Below are 15463 nucleotides of genomic sequence, written 5' to 3' on the forward strand. Positions count from 1 at the left end.
AAATAGCATGACGCGAGTAACAACACATAAGAAGGACGCACAAGGGAGAAATATTAGCACTTGCAACAATTTTTTTTTATTATATTTATATGGAGTCAAATGTTTTATCACAGTCAGGATGAAAACACTTCTTAAAACTTTTTTCAGGAAAAAAAAAAAGCACGACGAAAAACAACTGCCTCTTGAGTTTTTAAGCTCTTAAATTTTACATATTTATAGTCCAAAACAAAAAGAAACATTCTTTTTATAAATACTGTTTCATCTGTAGCAAGTAAATACCATAATTTAATTACAAATGGATAAATATGGCAGTTGGCTATTTACACTCACGCATACACATTCACCCACACACAAAACAGGAAGGAGTTACAGGAAAAACAACACAAAGTTTCATTTCTCATCAACAGTCCTTCCACATATAGCATGTTTGCTTGTCACGATTTGTAGAGCGCACACACACAAAAAAACGGCACAAGTTAAGCCCGGCAAACTTTTTTCTTTAAAAAAGAAACCAACGAAAAATGTACATTCACAAGCATGATAAACGTGATGTGACCGTGTGTTCAACTTTGGCACGCTTTTCAGTTCATAGGCGTTTAAAAGTTTATATTATAGTACAATCAATTTGCCTGTTTAGAATCATAATATGGAGTAAAATTGTTATTGGATTATGTGCACTAGGAGTCCAGTTAGAGCGATAGCTACCATTGAAGAAACATCTAGACACCGAAAAAGACAAATCTAGCACAACCAAAGTGTCCACTATTTACAATATGAATCTATTATACATATTTCCCTCTGTTGTGTTGAAGGACAAAAAAGATCATAAAATAATGTGTGTCCCAATCTCCTTTTAGGGAGGGTCCAGTGCTGTGAATTGAGTGTGTGTGTGTGTGTGTGTGTGTTGATTTGTGGGGGTTCCTACACATACCATTCACTGAAATTGGACGAGAGGCCGCTGTGGCTGGTGCTGCTGTGCACGACCGAGGACGGAGACAGTGTGGTGTTGCTTTGGGTCTCGGTGGTGGGCGACACCAAGCCCGGCGGGGTGGAGGACTCGTAGCCCGAGCTGGCTGCTGGCGAGGAGTCAGAAGCGGACGGGGATGACTCGTGCACCTGCAAGAGGAAAATATATTGTTTTAAAAGTTACCACATTGTTAGACTTTATTACATCTATGTGTCTAACATTTTCATTCGAGGCTTTTCAGTGAGGAACCCCTACCACGATGATTTTGTTTCTGATTTTTTTTTCTAAAATGGTTATCCCTAAAGTATTGCTTTGAAATGTGGCATCTTATATAAATGCTTATACAGTGGAGACAATAGCATGCATTTAATTTGCAAAACAATGTAAAGTGGCTATAATGTAATTTCACATTTATTGCAGTTTATTACTTATTAAACATCCATTACATTAGATATAACGCAATCCACAAGATGCTGTAGAGTAAGCAAGACTGTCGCCATTCAGTATTTACTTATTTAATTAATTATGTATTTATTTGTGTATACAATAGGAAGTTCAAATGTTTTAAGTTGGCATATATAGCTTCATGTACACTGAATTGGGGATAGATCATGCATTTCATTTTTGTGCCATAAGTGTAATTTCTTACGTATTGGACTTTTGTTACATGGTTATTACACATGTATTACATAAAGTGCATTTCATTAAATGATGTGCAGTAAGGAGCATTGTCCACTAAGATTATGAAATTTCCTCATGTTTACACTCAGAATTTGGCATATTTTATTCAAAATATTTATATCATGAAAAGAGGATTCTAGAGCAAAATGGAAGCTGACTGGATGCTGTGCAAACTTACACGCAATAGGGGAACGCCAACGTTTTAATAACAATTGGTGTTTTAAATATTTTTACAAAGTTAGACAAGTTGCTATTTGGTCACATTTATTAAATTGTTACTGCATGATTTCTTTTTACCTTCATGTGCTTTCGTAGGGAGCTGGGGTGCGTGTAGGATTTGTCGCACATCTTGCACAGGTAGGGCTTGTCTGACGTGTGCACGTGCATGTGCTTCTTTCGGTCGCTGCTGTTGGCAAACCTCCTGTCGCAGCCTTCAAACTCGCACTGGAAAGGTTTCTCTCCTGTACAAGAATTCGTTGAAAATAAAATAAATAAATGCAGCCTGTAGAAAATGCCTCAGGCTGAAAATGCATATCAAGTGAAAAGGAAAAAGTAGCGCATCAATAACAAAAATAACTGCGCTCTTCCAGCATATGCAAAGCTGAATGGGGGTTAGCTTGCTTTGCCTAAATAATGCGCATATTGATTTAGGGGAGGGTTGTTGAGGGGGGCGCACAGGGCCATAGTCAGAAGGCCTACAGAAGGCGCACCATTTGTTCGGGAGACAATAAAAATCTAATTAGCACCTGGCCTTTTTCACGGCACTCATCATGCATCTCCCAAGAAGATAGGTGGGCATTGTGAAAAGGCTCCGAACGGCCTGTCTCGCACATTACGACACAAACACACACACTGTCAAAAAGAATGTTATCCAAACGCAATACAAACTAGTAGTGGAAAAAGTAGCTTGTTATTATGTATACTTTTTTTATGTACTGCAAAACTAAAATCAAGACATGAGTAATTGCGAGATTAAAACATATGGGTTAATAAACAAAGCGTTTGAATTACAAAATGTTAAAAAAAAAATGATTTACGCAGGGGGGGAAATACCTAAAAAAATCAGTCGATGTTCAAAACGCGGAAAAGACGCTTAAAACCATCCATGTTATTTAAAATGTTTTTTTTTAAAGTTATGAATCCAAAGTTTACCCATCGTTTCGATCGTTCAACTCAAATGATGTAAAAAAATCATTCTGTAGAAGTAATAATTACAAGCCATTGGTTAAGGGGGGCGGGCGGTTTTTTTGGTATTTTAATTATTTCAAGTTATCAACACAAAACTTGCTGAGTGGGCAATAATTCCACATGTACACACGGAATAAATAGAAGCTGTGCCTAACCAACGGGCCCACGCTCTATATGACTAATTCACCTCTTCTCTTATTGACCCCTAACTATATACACGATCATTTATTCGATGTGTTAATTAAATGCATGAAGCCACAGTTGAATAGATACAACTAAGGACCCCGCTCCAAGTAAAGAAAGTAAAATCAGTGAGGCTGAATGACTTCCTCTCTGTCCGAGAACACGATTTTATTTTAATGACTGGATTCAACATAGCACGCCTATTTACGGCAAGCATGCGCCCACTAATGCGTTTAAGAACACAAAAAGAGTAAGTAAAAGGAGGCGAGGTGTTTCACATTACCTGTGTGCGTGCGCTTGTGGATCTTGAGGTTCTCGGAGCGCGCAAAGACTTTGCCGCAGCCGGGGAAGGGGCACGGGAAGGGCTTCTCACCCGTGTGCACCCTGATGTGGTTGACCAGCTTATACTTGGCTTTGAAGGGCTTGCTCTCCCGCGGGCACTCCTCCCAGAAGCAGATGTGGTTGGTCTGCTCCGGCCCGCCGACGTGCTCCACGGATACGTGCGTGACCAACTCGTGCATGGTGCTGAACGTCTTGTTGCAGCACTTCTTCGGGTTGCTCAATTGCTCTGGTTCGATCCACTTGCAGATGAGCTCCTGCTTGATGCACTGCTGTCGCATGTAGCGGAAGAAGGCGCCCGGGTGGTGGTGGTGATGGTGGTGATGGTGCGCGGCCATGTTCACGTTCATGGAACCGTACTGGTTGTGCAGCTGCGCCGCCGAGTACGCGTCGGCCCGGGGGCTGGACACCTGGTGGTACTGCTCGGATCGGCCGAACACTTCCCCCGCTAAGCCGAGCCGCATCTGCCCATTGAGCACGTTGCCCGACGCGTGGGACCCGTGTTGCTCGTGGATGCCCGGGAACAAGATGTGGCCCTGCGGCGTGTCCGCAGGGTGGTGCGTGGGGTGCAGGGAGCCCGCCGCGGGGCCGAAGAGCGCATGCTGACCTCCAGCCGGGGAACTCTCACCGAAGCCGCGGCTGCGAAACAGAAAGTCCCGAGTGGAGTTGAACGGGGAGCCCGCGTACGACGTAACGTGGGCGGCGTGCGCGCCCAAAGCCGCCGCCGGGTAGCCGGGCGCTTGGCTGCTGAAGGCGGAGCTCTGGCCCGGCGGGGAGAGCTCGTGGTTGAGTTTGAAGGCGCCCATATGGGCTGAGTCCACGAACGTGTTCTGGGCTAGGCTCAGGTCTCGCTCCTGCATGTCTCCGGCCGCTGGGTGGTGGCGGGCGAACGAGCCCAGACCCGGGAACTGGTGGCCTGCGTCCAGCAGCATGGCGCCTTGCCTACGGGCTAAACTCACTCTCGCCAAATTACGCACGGAATTGTTCGGAAGGAAGCGACAGAGAGCTGATACTGTCACGCACTCGGCGTGGGAAACCACATAGCTGACTGGTGCGCTCCACGCAAAAACAAACAACGAAACAAACAAAACACTCACTTCTGCTTAAGTTTAATGAAGATGCAAAAAAATCCAAATGGAACGGCCTCTTCTTGAGCGTCCTAATTCTTCCTTGTCATCAAAGTAGTATAAACGTAAACAAAATTGTTTCTCTCTCTCTCTCTTTCTTTCTTGCTCGCACGCTCGACTCGCTTGGTGTGCGCGCTGCGTCTGGTTCGCTCTCGGGGTCTCTTCTCACGCCGAGGGTCCCAAAAGCTCCTCCGCGTACTGGCCCTTCCTCCTCTAACGCCCCCTTTAACTGGGGCCACTTGACGGGCTCCTCGCAGCCCCATTGGCCGCTGCGCCTCATCAATCCCAGGTGGCCCTCCAATGGCAGGTAACGCGGCGTTGTTTCGCTAATAATTACCGCCTACTTTTTTTTTTTTTTTTTTTAGCAGAGGGCTCGCGAAAGGCAGTAGGGTAAAAGAGAGAAAGGAGGTGCGTGTTTTTATACATTGCATCGGCATCTTTAGTGGAAACTTGAATGTTGCTGTTTCTTATTATGAACATAAAACGAAAAGTGGGACGAGTCCATGTTTTACGCATGCGAGATACAGTAAAAAAAATAGTCTTTAAAACGGTAAAATAATTGCAAAGAGAAAACAGGAGCAAATGAATAGGAAAAAAAGTCTAATTCATTTACCCTTTTTTTCTCCCATCACTGTGACTCAAATGTTGGAATGCACGGTGACTACAGCATATTGAAAATAAATAATAACTACAAATTGCTCGTTTTAAGTTGTTAATACATATTATATACTGACAAGGGAGTAGTTATATGCAGCAAATGACTGTTACACATGTATTACACATCTAATACATACTGTATTACACCTACTGCATCTCATTGGCTGCGCCCCTAGTCAATGAATAGAATGGTGAGCAATAGGCAGATGCCGATTATGTGTCCATGTTACGATAACACTAAGAAGTGTATTTATTTATTTATTTATTTATTTATTTATTTATTTATTTATTACACTGCTATTAAATACAATGCAATTAGTTTTTGTATAAAGTTGGGTGTGCAGGATTTTTTTGAATGCACACAAAAAAAAGTGAAAAAGAAAAGATGCATTTTGACTGCTAGGCAACACTGTAAATATAATCATAATTACTGCATGCATTGCATCTACAGTCATACTAAAAATATGAGTGTTTATTTTTTGTATGACTGCATTTACTCTATTACAATATAAGGATTAAATATTAAGTGTGACACCGGGCCATTGTATGGAAATACTGTTAACAATGAAAATAAGGGATTACATCTTTTATCCATCCCTCAACAATGGGTTCTGATGCATTTTGACGAAATTGTAAATAAAACCTTAACCTGATGTTGCTTATTAATTAATTTACCAATCTGTCAATATATGTCACGACAATGTCAGGAATAAAGATGCAATGGGACTGTGTTGTAGAGAAAATAAAGGTCACAATAAAGGGTTGTATTTCTTCGTATTATGTTGCAATGATGCAGTCAAGTTTAAAGGCATGCAACAAATATATTTAAAAAAAAATCAGGAAAAATTAAAACAACGGATGACTTCTGAACTTCTGATTCTAAACTTTTTTTAAATAAAGGATAAAATACCTCCCCTTCCCATCATATAAGCAACTAGTGCCTAATTAGCTATGTTGGGTTTATATGCATGCCGATAATTTATGCGCAAAATCAATTGGCATCCAATTTGCTTAAAAAAAAAAAAAAAAATCAAAATACCGTTTAAGGACTCCAGTGGTTGTGAGTGACCGCAACCACCGAACCACACAACACAGCCTCTTACTGCTTGTTTGTTTGCTCTTTTTTTTTTTTTTTTGCCCCCACATGTTCCACTATTTCTCACATTGACACCCCCCACACAACACACACACATACTATAATGGAGGTGACATGTCGTGCTAGATGCTTTGAACAACCCTTAAAAACAAACCACCACTGAGGTCAAGCACCATATTTGGGAACCCAAAAAAAAATCACAGAGGGGTGGGCAAACTATGGCTCGTGGGTCTTTTTTACAAGCTGCATGAGAATTAGATTCGGCCTTCAATTCAATTCCAAAAGCATATAAAACCTCTAAAAGCCCTCAGAACATTTAACTCACATAGTCTCAGAGTGTAACATATGCTTTTATACAATTAGAGTGAATCTCAAAGTATTTTATAAAGCAGAATTGGCATGTGAAGCTAATAAAATCGATTCGAGCATGTAAGCATACTATGTCAGTTGCCAGTAAAATCCACACAGCAAAAATATTCAAAACGGGGCTTGGGGATCACTATTTGGCATCATTCCACCTCTAGCATACAAACAGACCTTTTTTCTTGTCACTTGGAAAGCTCAGTAAGGAAGTTAACTTACGTTTTCGTGCCTCCGGCTGCTCCGTTCACTCGTCGAAAATAAACTTTAGGCATTTGTTATGCCGTTTCTCCCCATCGCACGGCCTCCAGTGTGCCGCCTCAGCATTTGGGGCATTCTTCGTCTTCTCCTCCTTCTTGAGTCCATTTCAGGCAGCACGGCGGGAAACGGAGGAGCTGATCCAAGTTCAAAGTCAGGTCCGCCGATCCCTTATAGAAGAACTTCTTTCTTTCCCTTGCCTGGCTTGACCTGCATGGATGGGATAAATTGTGTGTGTGGGGTGGGGGTGGGTGGGAAGGGGGGATGAATTAAAAAAAAAAGTGGGAGAGAATTGCAAGGGTTAGTTTGGAATGTCGCATTCCAACAGGTTTGAAAATGATAAATCACACATTATGAAGGAGGCAACCCCCTCCTCCCACTTTCGGCCCCAAGGGTCTTCTAATACTATGTGACAATATCAATATGTTGCCACGCCGGGAAGGTGACTGGTGGGCTTGACGTGACCTTGTGGTTTCATGGATGTTTGAACTCTGACCCCCTTAAGACCACATATGCTGCCCTCTTGACTCCTTGCTGTAAAATGAGCCTGTTTGTCACAAAGAGACTTTTGTTTTTTTTTTGGTGGGGGGCAGAGGGTGGGGGGTGCAAAATATCCCCACCACACTCCGATAGTACCCCTTATGAGCCATCATGTTTGTTGCTCACACGATATGTATATGGCAATATAAATTTGTCTTGTGAATAAATGAGGAATCCTAGATTTTAATACAGGCAATTTAATTTAAATTGTTAATGTATTTTCATGATTAATATTTCATGAGGGATGAGGGGGGCTGATACTGCCTTCCAGTTGCTTCCCGATCTTTAGCATGCCTTGCAACCCCGACACAACGCTTCTAAAATTTCTCATTGACAAACTCGTACCAAATTTGAGCATTAAAAATGAATTTATACCAAATCTAGGTGACTCCAAATTTTACTGACATTAATTGCATGCAAATATTGATTATGCATATAGGTACCATTATGACCAAACGTTGCAGCCCCACAAAAAGATTGCTTTGAACTATAAATGACAAATACGATAAAAATGTTTTGCAGACACACTCACACCTTCTGTTCGTAAATGAACTATAATTCTATGCATATGGAAAAAAACTATTTGTGATGAGAAATTCGTGTTTTTGTATGTGTTCGAGTGGAGCTCTCTTTTAGAGGAATGTTGACTTCACAGCAAAGTATTTCATTATAATAATACTAATACTTATTATTATTATTAATACTTATTATTATTCACTTCTTCCAAGTGAATTGTGTACTCCTCGACACGCATAAAATCATAAAATACACAAAGTGATTACTTTGGACAATAGCACCTGTTTAATTCAGCGCAACAAACATGTCACAGATGCCAATGAAGACATTTGAGTGACAGATCCTCTGCCGGCTGTCAAACGGGGAACAAATCAAAGTGCGTGCGTGTGTGATCCGTCTGTGAACTTCAGCTCAGTTGGCTGGTGCAACGCAAGGACTATATGCGTGTGCTGGTTACACTCCAAGTTGATGGTAAATAGCAATTGACAGGGGGGGAAACACACGCACGCGCGCGCGCGCACGGAATTGGAGGTGAAATGATATTGATGCTTAGTATGTCTTGGACAGTGCACCAATAAAAACACTAAAGGTAATAATTGCTATGCATTATGCTATTAAAAATAAAAGGATTAATGGAAAAATAAAAATAGACCCATAAGGATGACGTGGAATTAAAAAAAAAAAATGCGTAGCCTACAATTTACAGTTCTGCGCTTCGCGTAAACAGGAGGGTGCGTCCTTTCGTAAGCGGTGCGGGTTCGATTCCCGGCAAATGTCCATTACCTGCACTACCGCTTCAAGTGCGGGTAAAAACATGCATTCAACAAAATAAGTGGGTTGTGTCAGGAAGGACGTCGGACGTAAAAACTGTGCCAAACAAATCACGCGAGAGACTTGCTGTGGCGACCCCTGATGGGACAAGCCTAAATTCGCATACAATAGAAGAACATGTTCAACATTTAATTAGGCAGTTAATTAGTGTAACGTTCATACAAACTATGTCTAAAGTGTGTAAACCGCATTGATAAATCTGTAGGCAGTGTAAATTACCCCCCCCCCCCCCAAAAAAAAAAAAAAAAACATTATTGCGCTTTGCGTCCTGCGCCAGCGGTTTATTATCTCGTAGCCGAGAGCAGAAGCTTTCAAGAGGCTTTCGGACGTGATTGCAACCAAACCCGAGTGCAACCTGCAACTTTGCGAGACCCAACTTTTTAGTAGTGCGGCGTGGAAGGCGTGTGGAGGAGGAGGAGTGGGGTGGGGGGGGCGGACCCCCGCTGGGCCCCTCGGCTGAACTTCAGCCAATCGCCTCGTCCGCCGGGCTGCCACTCACCCAAATCCGTCCAATACCCGCGGTGGCATTTCTAAAGCGGGTCCCCCCACTGCGTGCTCCAACTGTTGTGTGTTCTGCCCATCGCTCGAGGACAGAGTAAAGGGGGGTGAAAAAAAGCAGAGTTAGACGCCGGACAAAAGAACTTCTAGAGCCCCTTATATCCATATTTCCATGCGTGGTGCATGAGGGCGCGCGCATGGAGTAGTCATGGAAGCCCCTTTGAGCAAGAGGAACCCCGCGTTAAGATTAGCGGATTTGGCAGCCACTCAAGTCCTTCCTCACCAGAACATGACAGGCTTCCCGGGGCTAGGGGGGCATCACCCTCTCTCCCACCATGCCCACCTCCACCCTGGGGAGCTGGCCAACGACCCCGGCGTGGCACTCACTCCATTCGGACCGGAGCACATGGCACAAACCAGTGCTCTCAAGCTCAGCCCCTCGCAGCACATCCAGAGCCACCACGAAGCCCAGACCGCGGCGGCGGCTGCTGCTGCGGCGGCGGCGACCGCAGCCTCCTTCGCTCCGGCTCAGACTACCGTGGGCTTCCCTGTGGCCCACCACCACCACCACCACCCGGGATACTCGAGCAGCAGGGACTTGATCCTCAGGAGAGAACTCTCAGCCTCCGCCATGCACGCTCTCGGCGACCAGTCCTCCGCCTCCCCCCATCACCACCACGGCGTGTTCATCTCCCCAACAGGTGCGTACGGCCACGCGGACAGCGGGGCCCACTCGCTCTTCTCGGGGCTCCACGAGCAAGCGTCCCCGGGCTCGCACCCACACCACCACGCACTCAATGGGCAGATGCGCCTGGGTCTATCGGGGGACCTCTACGGTAGGTCGGATCACTTCGGGGCCCGGCAGGATCACTACGGAGCCTCCGCCCTGCACGGCTACAACAACGTGAACGCAGCCCACGGGCCCGCGGGGGCCTTCCTGCGCTACATGCGACAGCCCATCAAGCAGGAGCTCATCTGCAAGTGGGTAGAGCCGGAGCTGCAGAGTGCTAAGAAGCCCTGCTCCAAGACCTACAGCACCATGCACGAGCTGGTCAACCACGTCACGGTGGAGCACGTCGGCGGGCCGGAGCAGAGCTCGCACGTCTGCTTCTGGGAGGAGTGCCCGCGGGAGGGGAAGGCGTTCAAGGCCAAGTACAAACTCATCAACCACATCCGAGTGCACACCGGAGAGAAGCCCTTCCCGTGCCCATTCCCCGGCTGCGGGAAAGTGTTTGCCCGCTCGGAGAACTTGAAGATCCACAAGAGGACACACACAGGTCAGTAAATCCACTCTTAAGTCGGGGGAAAACATGATCGGTATGTGAAATTACTGGTGTGGACGCGCGTAATTACGCGCACCAGAAGCGAAAAGTACGCTCTGTTCGAATCGGAACTAGGAAATTGATTCAAACTTAAGACAAACAGGACGAAAAATGAATCATTAGCCCTAGACATTAAACTAAAACATTTGCGCATCATTTGTTTTAATGGAATTTTTCGCACTGCTCGACGTGTGGGTCGATGTAGTTTTGCCACCGCAGGCGACTTTGAAGGTCTGTTGAATAATAAATAGAACCTGATAGTATGCTTTTAAGTTTAAAAAAAATAATACAATCTGCCTGAAACGCTTTAGACCCCATAAAAAGTTTTTTGGGGTTAATTATCAATGTTAAAAATCTAAACATTTTTTTTTTGAGGCAATGCGCATGTGCAAGCTGTAGTATGCAGCGCATGTGTTTCTAAGTATGCATGCAGCACTCCAAGCTTCATAAAACAACTCAACTCCTCCTCCTCACACATGTAACCACGAGGCCTTAAGGCATGTTACACGTGTTCACGCTGTAAAACATACATTGCACATGTGAGGAGGGGGCTAAGGGGTGGGTGCATTCGTGCGTTCAAGATGTTGCCCTCAAAAGTTCTCTGATTTGTCTGTTGTCATTAAGGTGAGAAGCCCTTCAAGTGCGAGTTTGAAGGCTGCGACCGGAAGTTCGCCAACAGCAGCGACCGGAAGAAGCACTCGCACGTGCACACGTCTGATAAGCCCTACTACTGCAAGGTCCGCGGGTGCGACAAGTCCTACACGCACCCAAGCTCCCTGCGCAAACACATGAAGGTGCATTGCAAGAGCTCCCCGCCACCTCCCAACAACACGACCACATACATACCCTCCTCCACCACCAGCAATCCGCTCGGGGAGCCCCTCTCCCCGCAGCGGAACCGCTCCGCAAGCCTCTCCCCGCAGGTGACCAACCTGAACGAGTGGTATGTGTGTCAAGGCAGCGGAGGGGGGGTGCACCACCAACACCAGCAACACCAGCAGCAACACAGCCTGCACTCCCCCTCCAGTGATGTGCCCACCTCAGAGTCTGAAGATGAGGACTCGTTTAGAGACTCAGACCCCAGGACGATGCTATAATTACCATCCCTGGGGATGGGACACAAAATAGAAAAAAAAGCACTCAATCAAAGCGGATGCAGTTCCAAAACCAGCTTCCTTCAAAGTAACACTTTTGGGTTTTAATATGCAAATTAGAGCTAATAATTCCGATTCCAGCAACAAGTGTCCTGCGTCCATTTAGTGCAGGGTTGGGTCAACAATTTCATTCATCATTGCCCTTTTATAATTGAACTCCTCAAGGGCCATTCAAAATTTATGGAAAAATATGATCAAACTAATGTTCATTATTGTCCTGACATTTTTATAAATTGCATGGAAATGATCTCACGTATCAAAAACAGCCCATTGATTTCTCACCCCAGATTTAGCCTGGAAACACAATTTTTTTTATTTTTATTTTATGAGCTATCATCTGCCTACAAAACTAAACAAAAAAATATATATTTTATTATTATTTTGATAACAACAAAATATGTCTCAAGGGTTCTCGCTGTGTTTTGGATGTTTTTTTTTTTTTGTATTATTTAAGAGGTATTTAAGTCTATATTTTATGCAACAACAAAAGTCCCCGGGGACCCTAAAAAAATACACTGACAGACTTGGTTGGAATTGTACATATGTGAGTGTACTCATGTTTGTGAATGTTGTAGTTTTTATTGCTACTCTAGAAGAATATATTTGTCTTTTTTTTGTACATTGTAATTTATTTGCTGGTTTCAATGTTGTACTGAAATTACAGAAGCACCAAAGAAATAATGATGATAATAATACCAGTTTTTGTGGTAGTACCCTGCTGATATTTTTGTAACTTTTGTTATATATTTTTTCAAATTTAATTTGCTGATTTTTTTTTTTTTATTAAGAGAATTTTTTGTCCTGTAAAAAGACTGACTTGAATAGGCTGTGTAATGTGAAATGTTCAGTTTTTTGAGAAAAAAAAAATCCCTCGCATGTCTTTTTTAAAAATGTTATTACTTTTTTAAAATATTAGTGATGTGTCTCTTTTGTTGAGGTGCATGGTGCCATTTGTACATGTATTTAAAAGATATGAAAATGGGGGGTAATGACTGTCTTGAACCTTGATGTTTAAAATTCAATTTATGATATAAAAAAATAATACAAAAAGCATTAATAAATATCAGTACGGAAGGCAATACTTGCATCTGTCACATTACTATGACACTGATTGTCTCTATGTATTTTCCAACTGACATATTCATTCAAAATGATTCTCACCTTAATTCTTATCCACTTGAAGACAAAGCAGTTGCGTGATTGTGCAGCAGAACCTGGTGGAGAAACATCCAAAATGTACATCAATCAAAGCGCTTATTCTATATTCCTTGCATTGAAAATTGAAAAGGCCCAATGTGGCCCTCTATGGAGCGGCCTATGCATGTGTGGGGCCCACACACAGCTTAAAAGCCCCTCAAAGGAAGGATATGTGTTTGAATGCTAACATTTTACGTCATTTAAACGGTGTTTGAGCTAAGCAGAAGTGGCATACTCACTTGCACGTTATTTAGATGAAACACCTGGAATATCTATGACAATTAATAGTCAACATATACAAATAACAGCAAAAATCAAATGAATGATGACTGACATTCCCAATGTTTTTTTTCTACAGCCATAAAAATGCTGGGTTGAAAACAATGTGGGTTAAAAATTGGACCATTTTGCAAATAACTCGTTTATTTGTACAAAACAATACAACAAATTGGGTTGGCTTTTTTTTTTTTAGCAAAACAACCCAAAGTTGGGTCGAATTGACCCAACGTCCTGGGTCGGTCCAATTTTTAATCCATCAGTTTCAAGGATGTATGTCAACACATGTAGGCCTATAAACAAAGGCCGATAGGAAAATATGTATGTTTATAGTGGGAAAACATTAGCTAGGCTACAGCAGATGTGCAGCAAATTGTATTATATTGGGTCTTCTAATACACATTGGGAAAAAATAATAGTCTTACATGGTGTAAAAAAAAAACAAAAGCGTTCAAGAAAAGAATACATACTGCCATTATATTTTTATGCTGATCCTCTGCTGTTTTTCTACAATGTGATCATTATAACTATATCAAATAATACATACTGAAATGTTAGTCCAAAAAATAATACACATTGTGGTGTATACTGACCTCTGCTGCATTTTTGATATTCATAATAATACAGCATTAGAATCTTAACGCTAGGCTAGTCCAAGAACACTAAATATATTAAAAAGTCATTCTGCATCTATAACTTACAGTTTGCCTTTAATAAATGGATCGCCATGATCCTTGGTTAAAATGGAGGTAAATAGAGCATATTTGGTAGTGATAGCCAATTAGCAAACCAATCAAACCATAACCATCATGTGTAATTGAAGCTGCAGTGAAAAAACAAATTTGACAGGGAAAAAAATTAAATATAGATTTCATACACTATTTCCATGTTGTTACGATTGTCCCAAGACAAGTGCAGTCCCATGTTGTGTGCACAAAAAAGAAAAACAGAATGAAAAAAAACATACTTGCCTGCATTAAATCAAAATTGCTATTTACCATGGAATAACAATACAATTTAGCAGAATAAATAAATATATGCAACATATATATATATTTATGCACTGCAAATTACACAAGCCATTTTTTAGTACACTTGTTCTTTCATAGTTTTTCCTGCACTCTACATTTGATATTGACTCCCACCAAAATATTTTCCCCCCCTCTTTTAACAAGGCTGCAAGGTGCCTTCTTAAAAGCCTTTTACTCATCTTTCTCAATCAAAAAAATTATATAAATAGTTGCTTTTATAAGAGGAGGAGAGCTCAAAACACAAAATGAAGAAGAAAAAAAAGAACAAGAAGGAGAAGAAGCGAGGCGGCGGTCATCCGCGAGTGGGAAAGGCTTTGAAGTGGAACTTATTATCCCGGGAATACTTTTGGGGTTGTCCTAACGACGCAGCTGAATGGGAGAAGGCGCTCCTTTGTCAGCGATTTGTTCTCCTTTAGTGGGACGCCCGTGGAAATGTACTTACACGGGCCACCTTAACACGCCGCCTGCAAATCAGTAACCGGCCGAGTCAGACATGCAGACGCCACTATTTGAACGGTAGGACAAAGCAAGAAGAAGAAAAAACGACGCCCTTACCCCAAAAAAAAAAAGAAAAAAAAGAGAGAGAGAGAGAAGGGGCTGGATACGTAGGTGCACACACCAAATTTAACTGCTGCAGATTTTTTTATCTGAAGGTGTCAATTTGATCCCACTTTAAAAAAAAAAAAGTGTGTGTGGATTGGGGTGGGGGGTTGCGCACCTGCGCATTTTGCAGGCGCACCTTACAGGGCTCCCTTCTCGTTTTTTGTTTTTTTTCCGGGGGGCTGACATGCAGTAACAAACTTCATTTTCCTACGTTTGGTTCAGCACTCCTCTAATTTATTTTTTCTTCCAAAAGGTGCAACCCTTCTGCCAGGGGCGGGCGTAAGGAGGCGCATCTTACAATGGGTGGCCTTGTTTTTACGGGGTTTGGAAAAAGAGGGCACGCACGGATTTTTTGGGTTTTTTTTACACACTTGAAAGACACATGACACATTACCTGTAAAAATTCGATTAAACCACATCTCCTTGTGTGCATGAGGGGTACATTGTCAGGGGTGGCCACTTTTTGGTTGGGGGGGTTGTTTAAAGAAAACATGCACAATCAAAACCTTTTTTAAATATTTGTGTTAGATGGCCACATCACATTTTACTTCTCACACTTCTCTGCACACACTTGTGTTTGTCACATGTTGAATCCACAATAATTTTTTCAAGCAGTCAAATGGGGGGGGGGGGTGTCAT

At 42.8% G+C, this 15463-nt stretch overlaps 2 protein-coding genes across 2 annotated transcripts; one reads left to right on the top strand and one right to left on the bottom strand.

Annotated features, from left to right (window-relative positions):
- Positions 1–53: 53 nt before the first annotated feature.
- Positions 54–15449, bottom strand: zic2a (zic family member 2 (odd-paired homolog, Drosophila), a). The gene is made up of 4 exons (XM_049727581.2): positions 12879–15449; positions 3303–7066; positions 1946–2109; positions 54–1116 (listed from the first exon to the last, which is right to left on the bottom strand). Exons 2-4 carry the CDS (start codon positions 4288–4290, stop codon positions 922–924), a joined length of 1347 nt encoding a protein of 448 aa, XP_049583538.1. The 5' UTR covers positions 4291–7066; positions 12879–15449; the 3' UTR covers positions 54–921.
- Positions 9305–12796, top strand: zic5 (zic family member 5 (odd-paired homolog, Drosophila)). Its single transcript, XM_049727580.2, has 2 exons — positions 9305–10518; positions 11188–12796. Exons 1-2 carry the CDS (start codon positions 9450–9452, stop codon positions 11658–11660), a joined length of 1542 nt encoding a protein of 513 aa, XP_049583537.1. The 5' UTR covers positions 9305–9449; the 3' UTR covers positions 11661–12796.
- Positions 15450–15463: the final 14 nt, after the last annotated feature.

Source organism: Syngnathus scovelli, chromosome 8 (genome assembly GCF_024217435.2).
Source record: "Syngnathus scovelli strain Florida chromosome 8, RoL_Ssco_1.2, whole genome shotgun sequence".
In the NCBI taxonomy this organism is placed as follows: domain Eukaryota; kingdom Metazoa; phylum Chordata; class Actinopteri; order Syngnathiformes; family Syngnathidae; genus Syngnathus; species Syngnathus scovelli.

Excerpts from the sequence above, each read along its gene's own strand:
- zic5 (XM_049727580.2), top strand. The coding sequence starts at position 9,450 with ATGGAAGCCCCTTTGAGCAAGAGGAACCCCGCGTTAAGATTAGCGGAT. Across the intron at positions 10,519-11,187 it reads CCACAAGAGGACACACACAG|GTGAGAAGCCCTTCAAGTGC; the intron begins GTCAGTAAATCC and ends GTTGTCATTAAG.
- zic2a (XM_049727581.2), bottom strand. The coding sequence starts at position 4,290 with ATGCTGCTGGACGCAGGCCACCAGTTCCCGGGTCTGGGCTCGTTCGCC. Across the intron at positions 2,110-3,302 it reads CCACAAGCGCACGCACACAG|GAGAGAAACCTTTCCAGTGC; the intron begins GTAATGTGAAAC and ends ATTCTTGTACAG. Across the intron at positions 1,117-1,945 it reads CCCTACGAAAGCACATGAAG|GTGCACGAGTCATCCCCGTC; the intron begins GTAAAAAGAAAT and ends TTCCTCTTGCAG.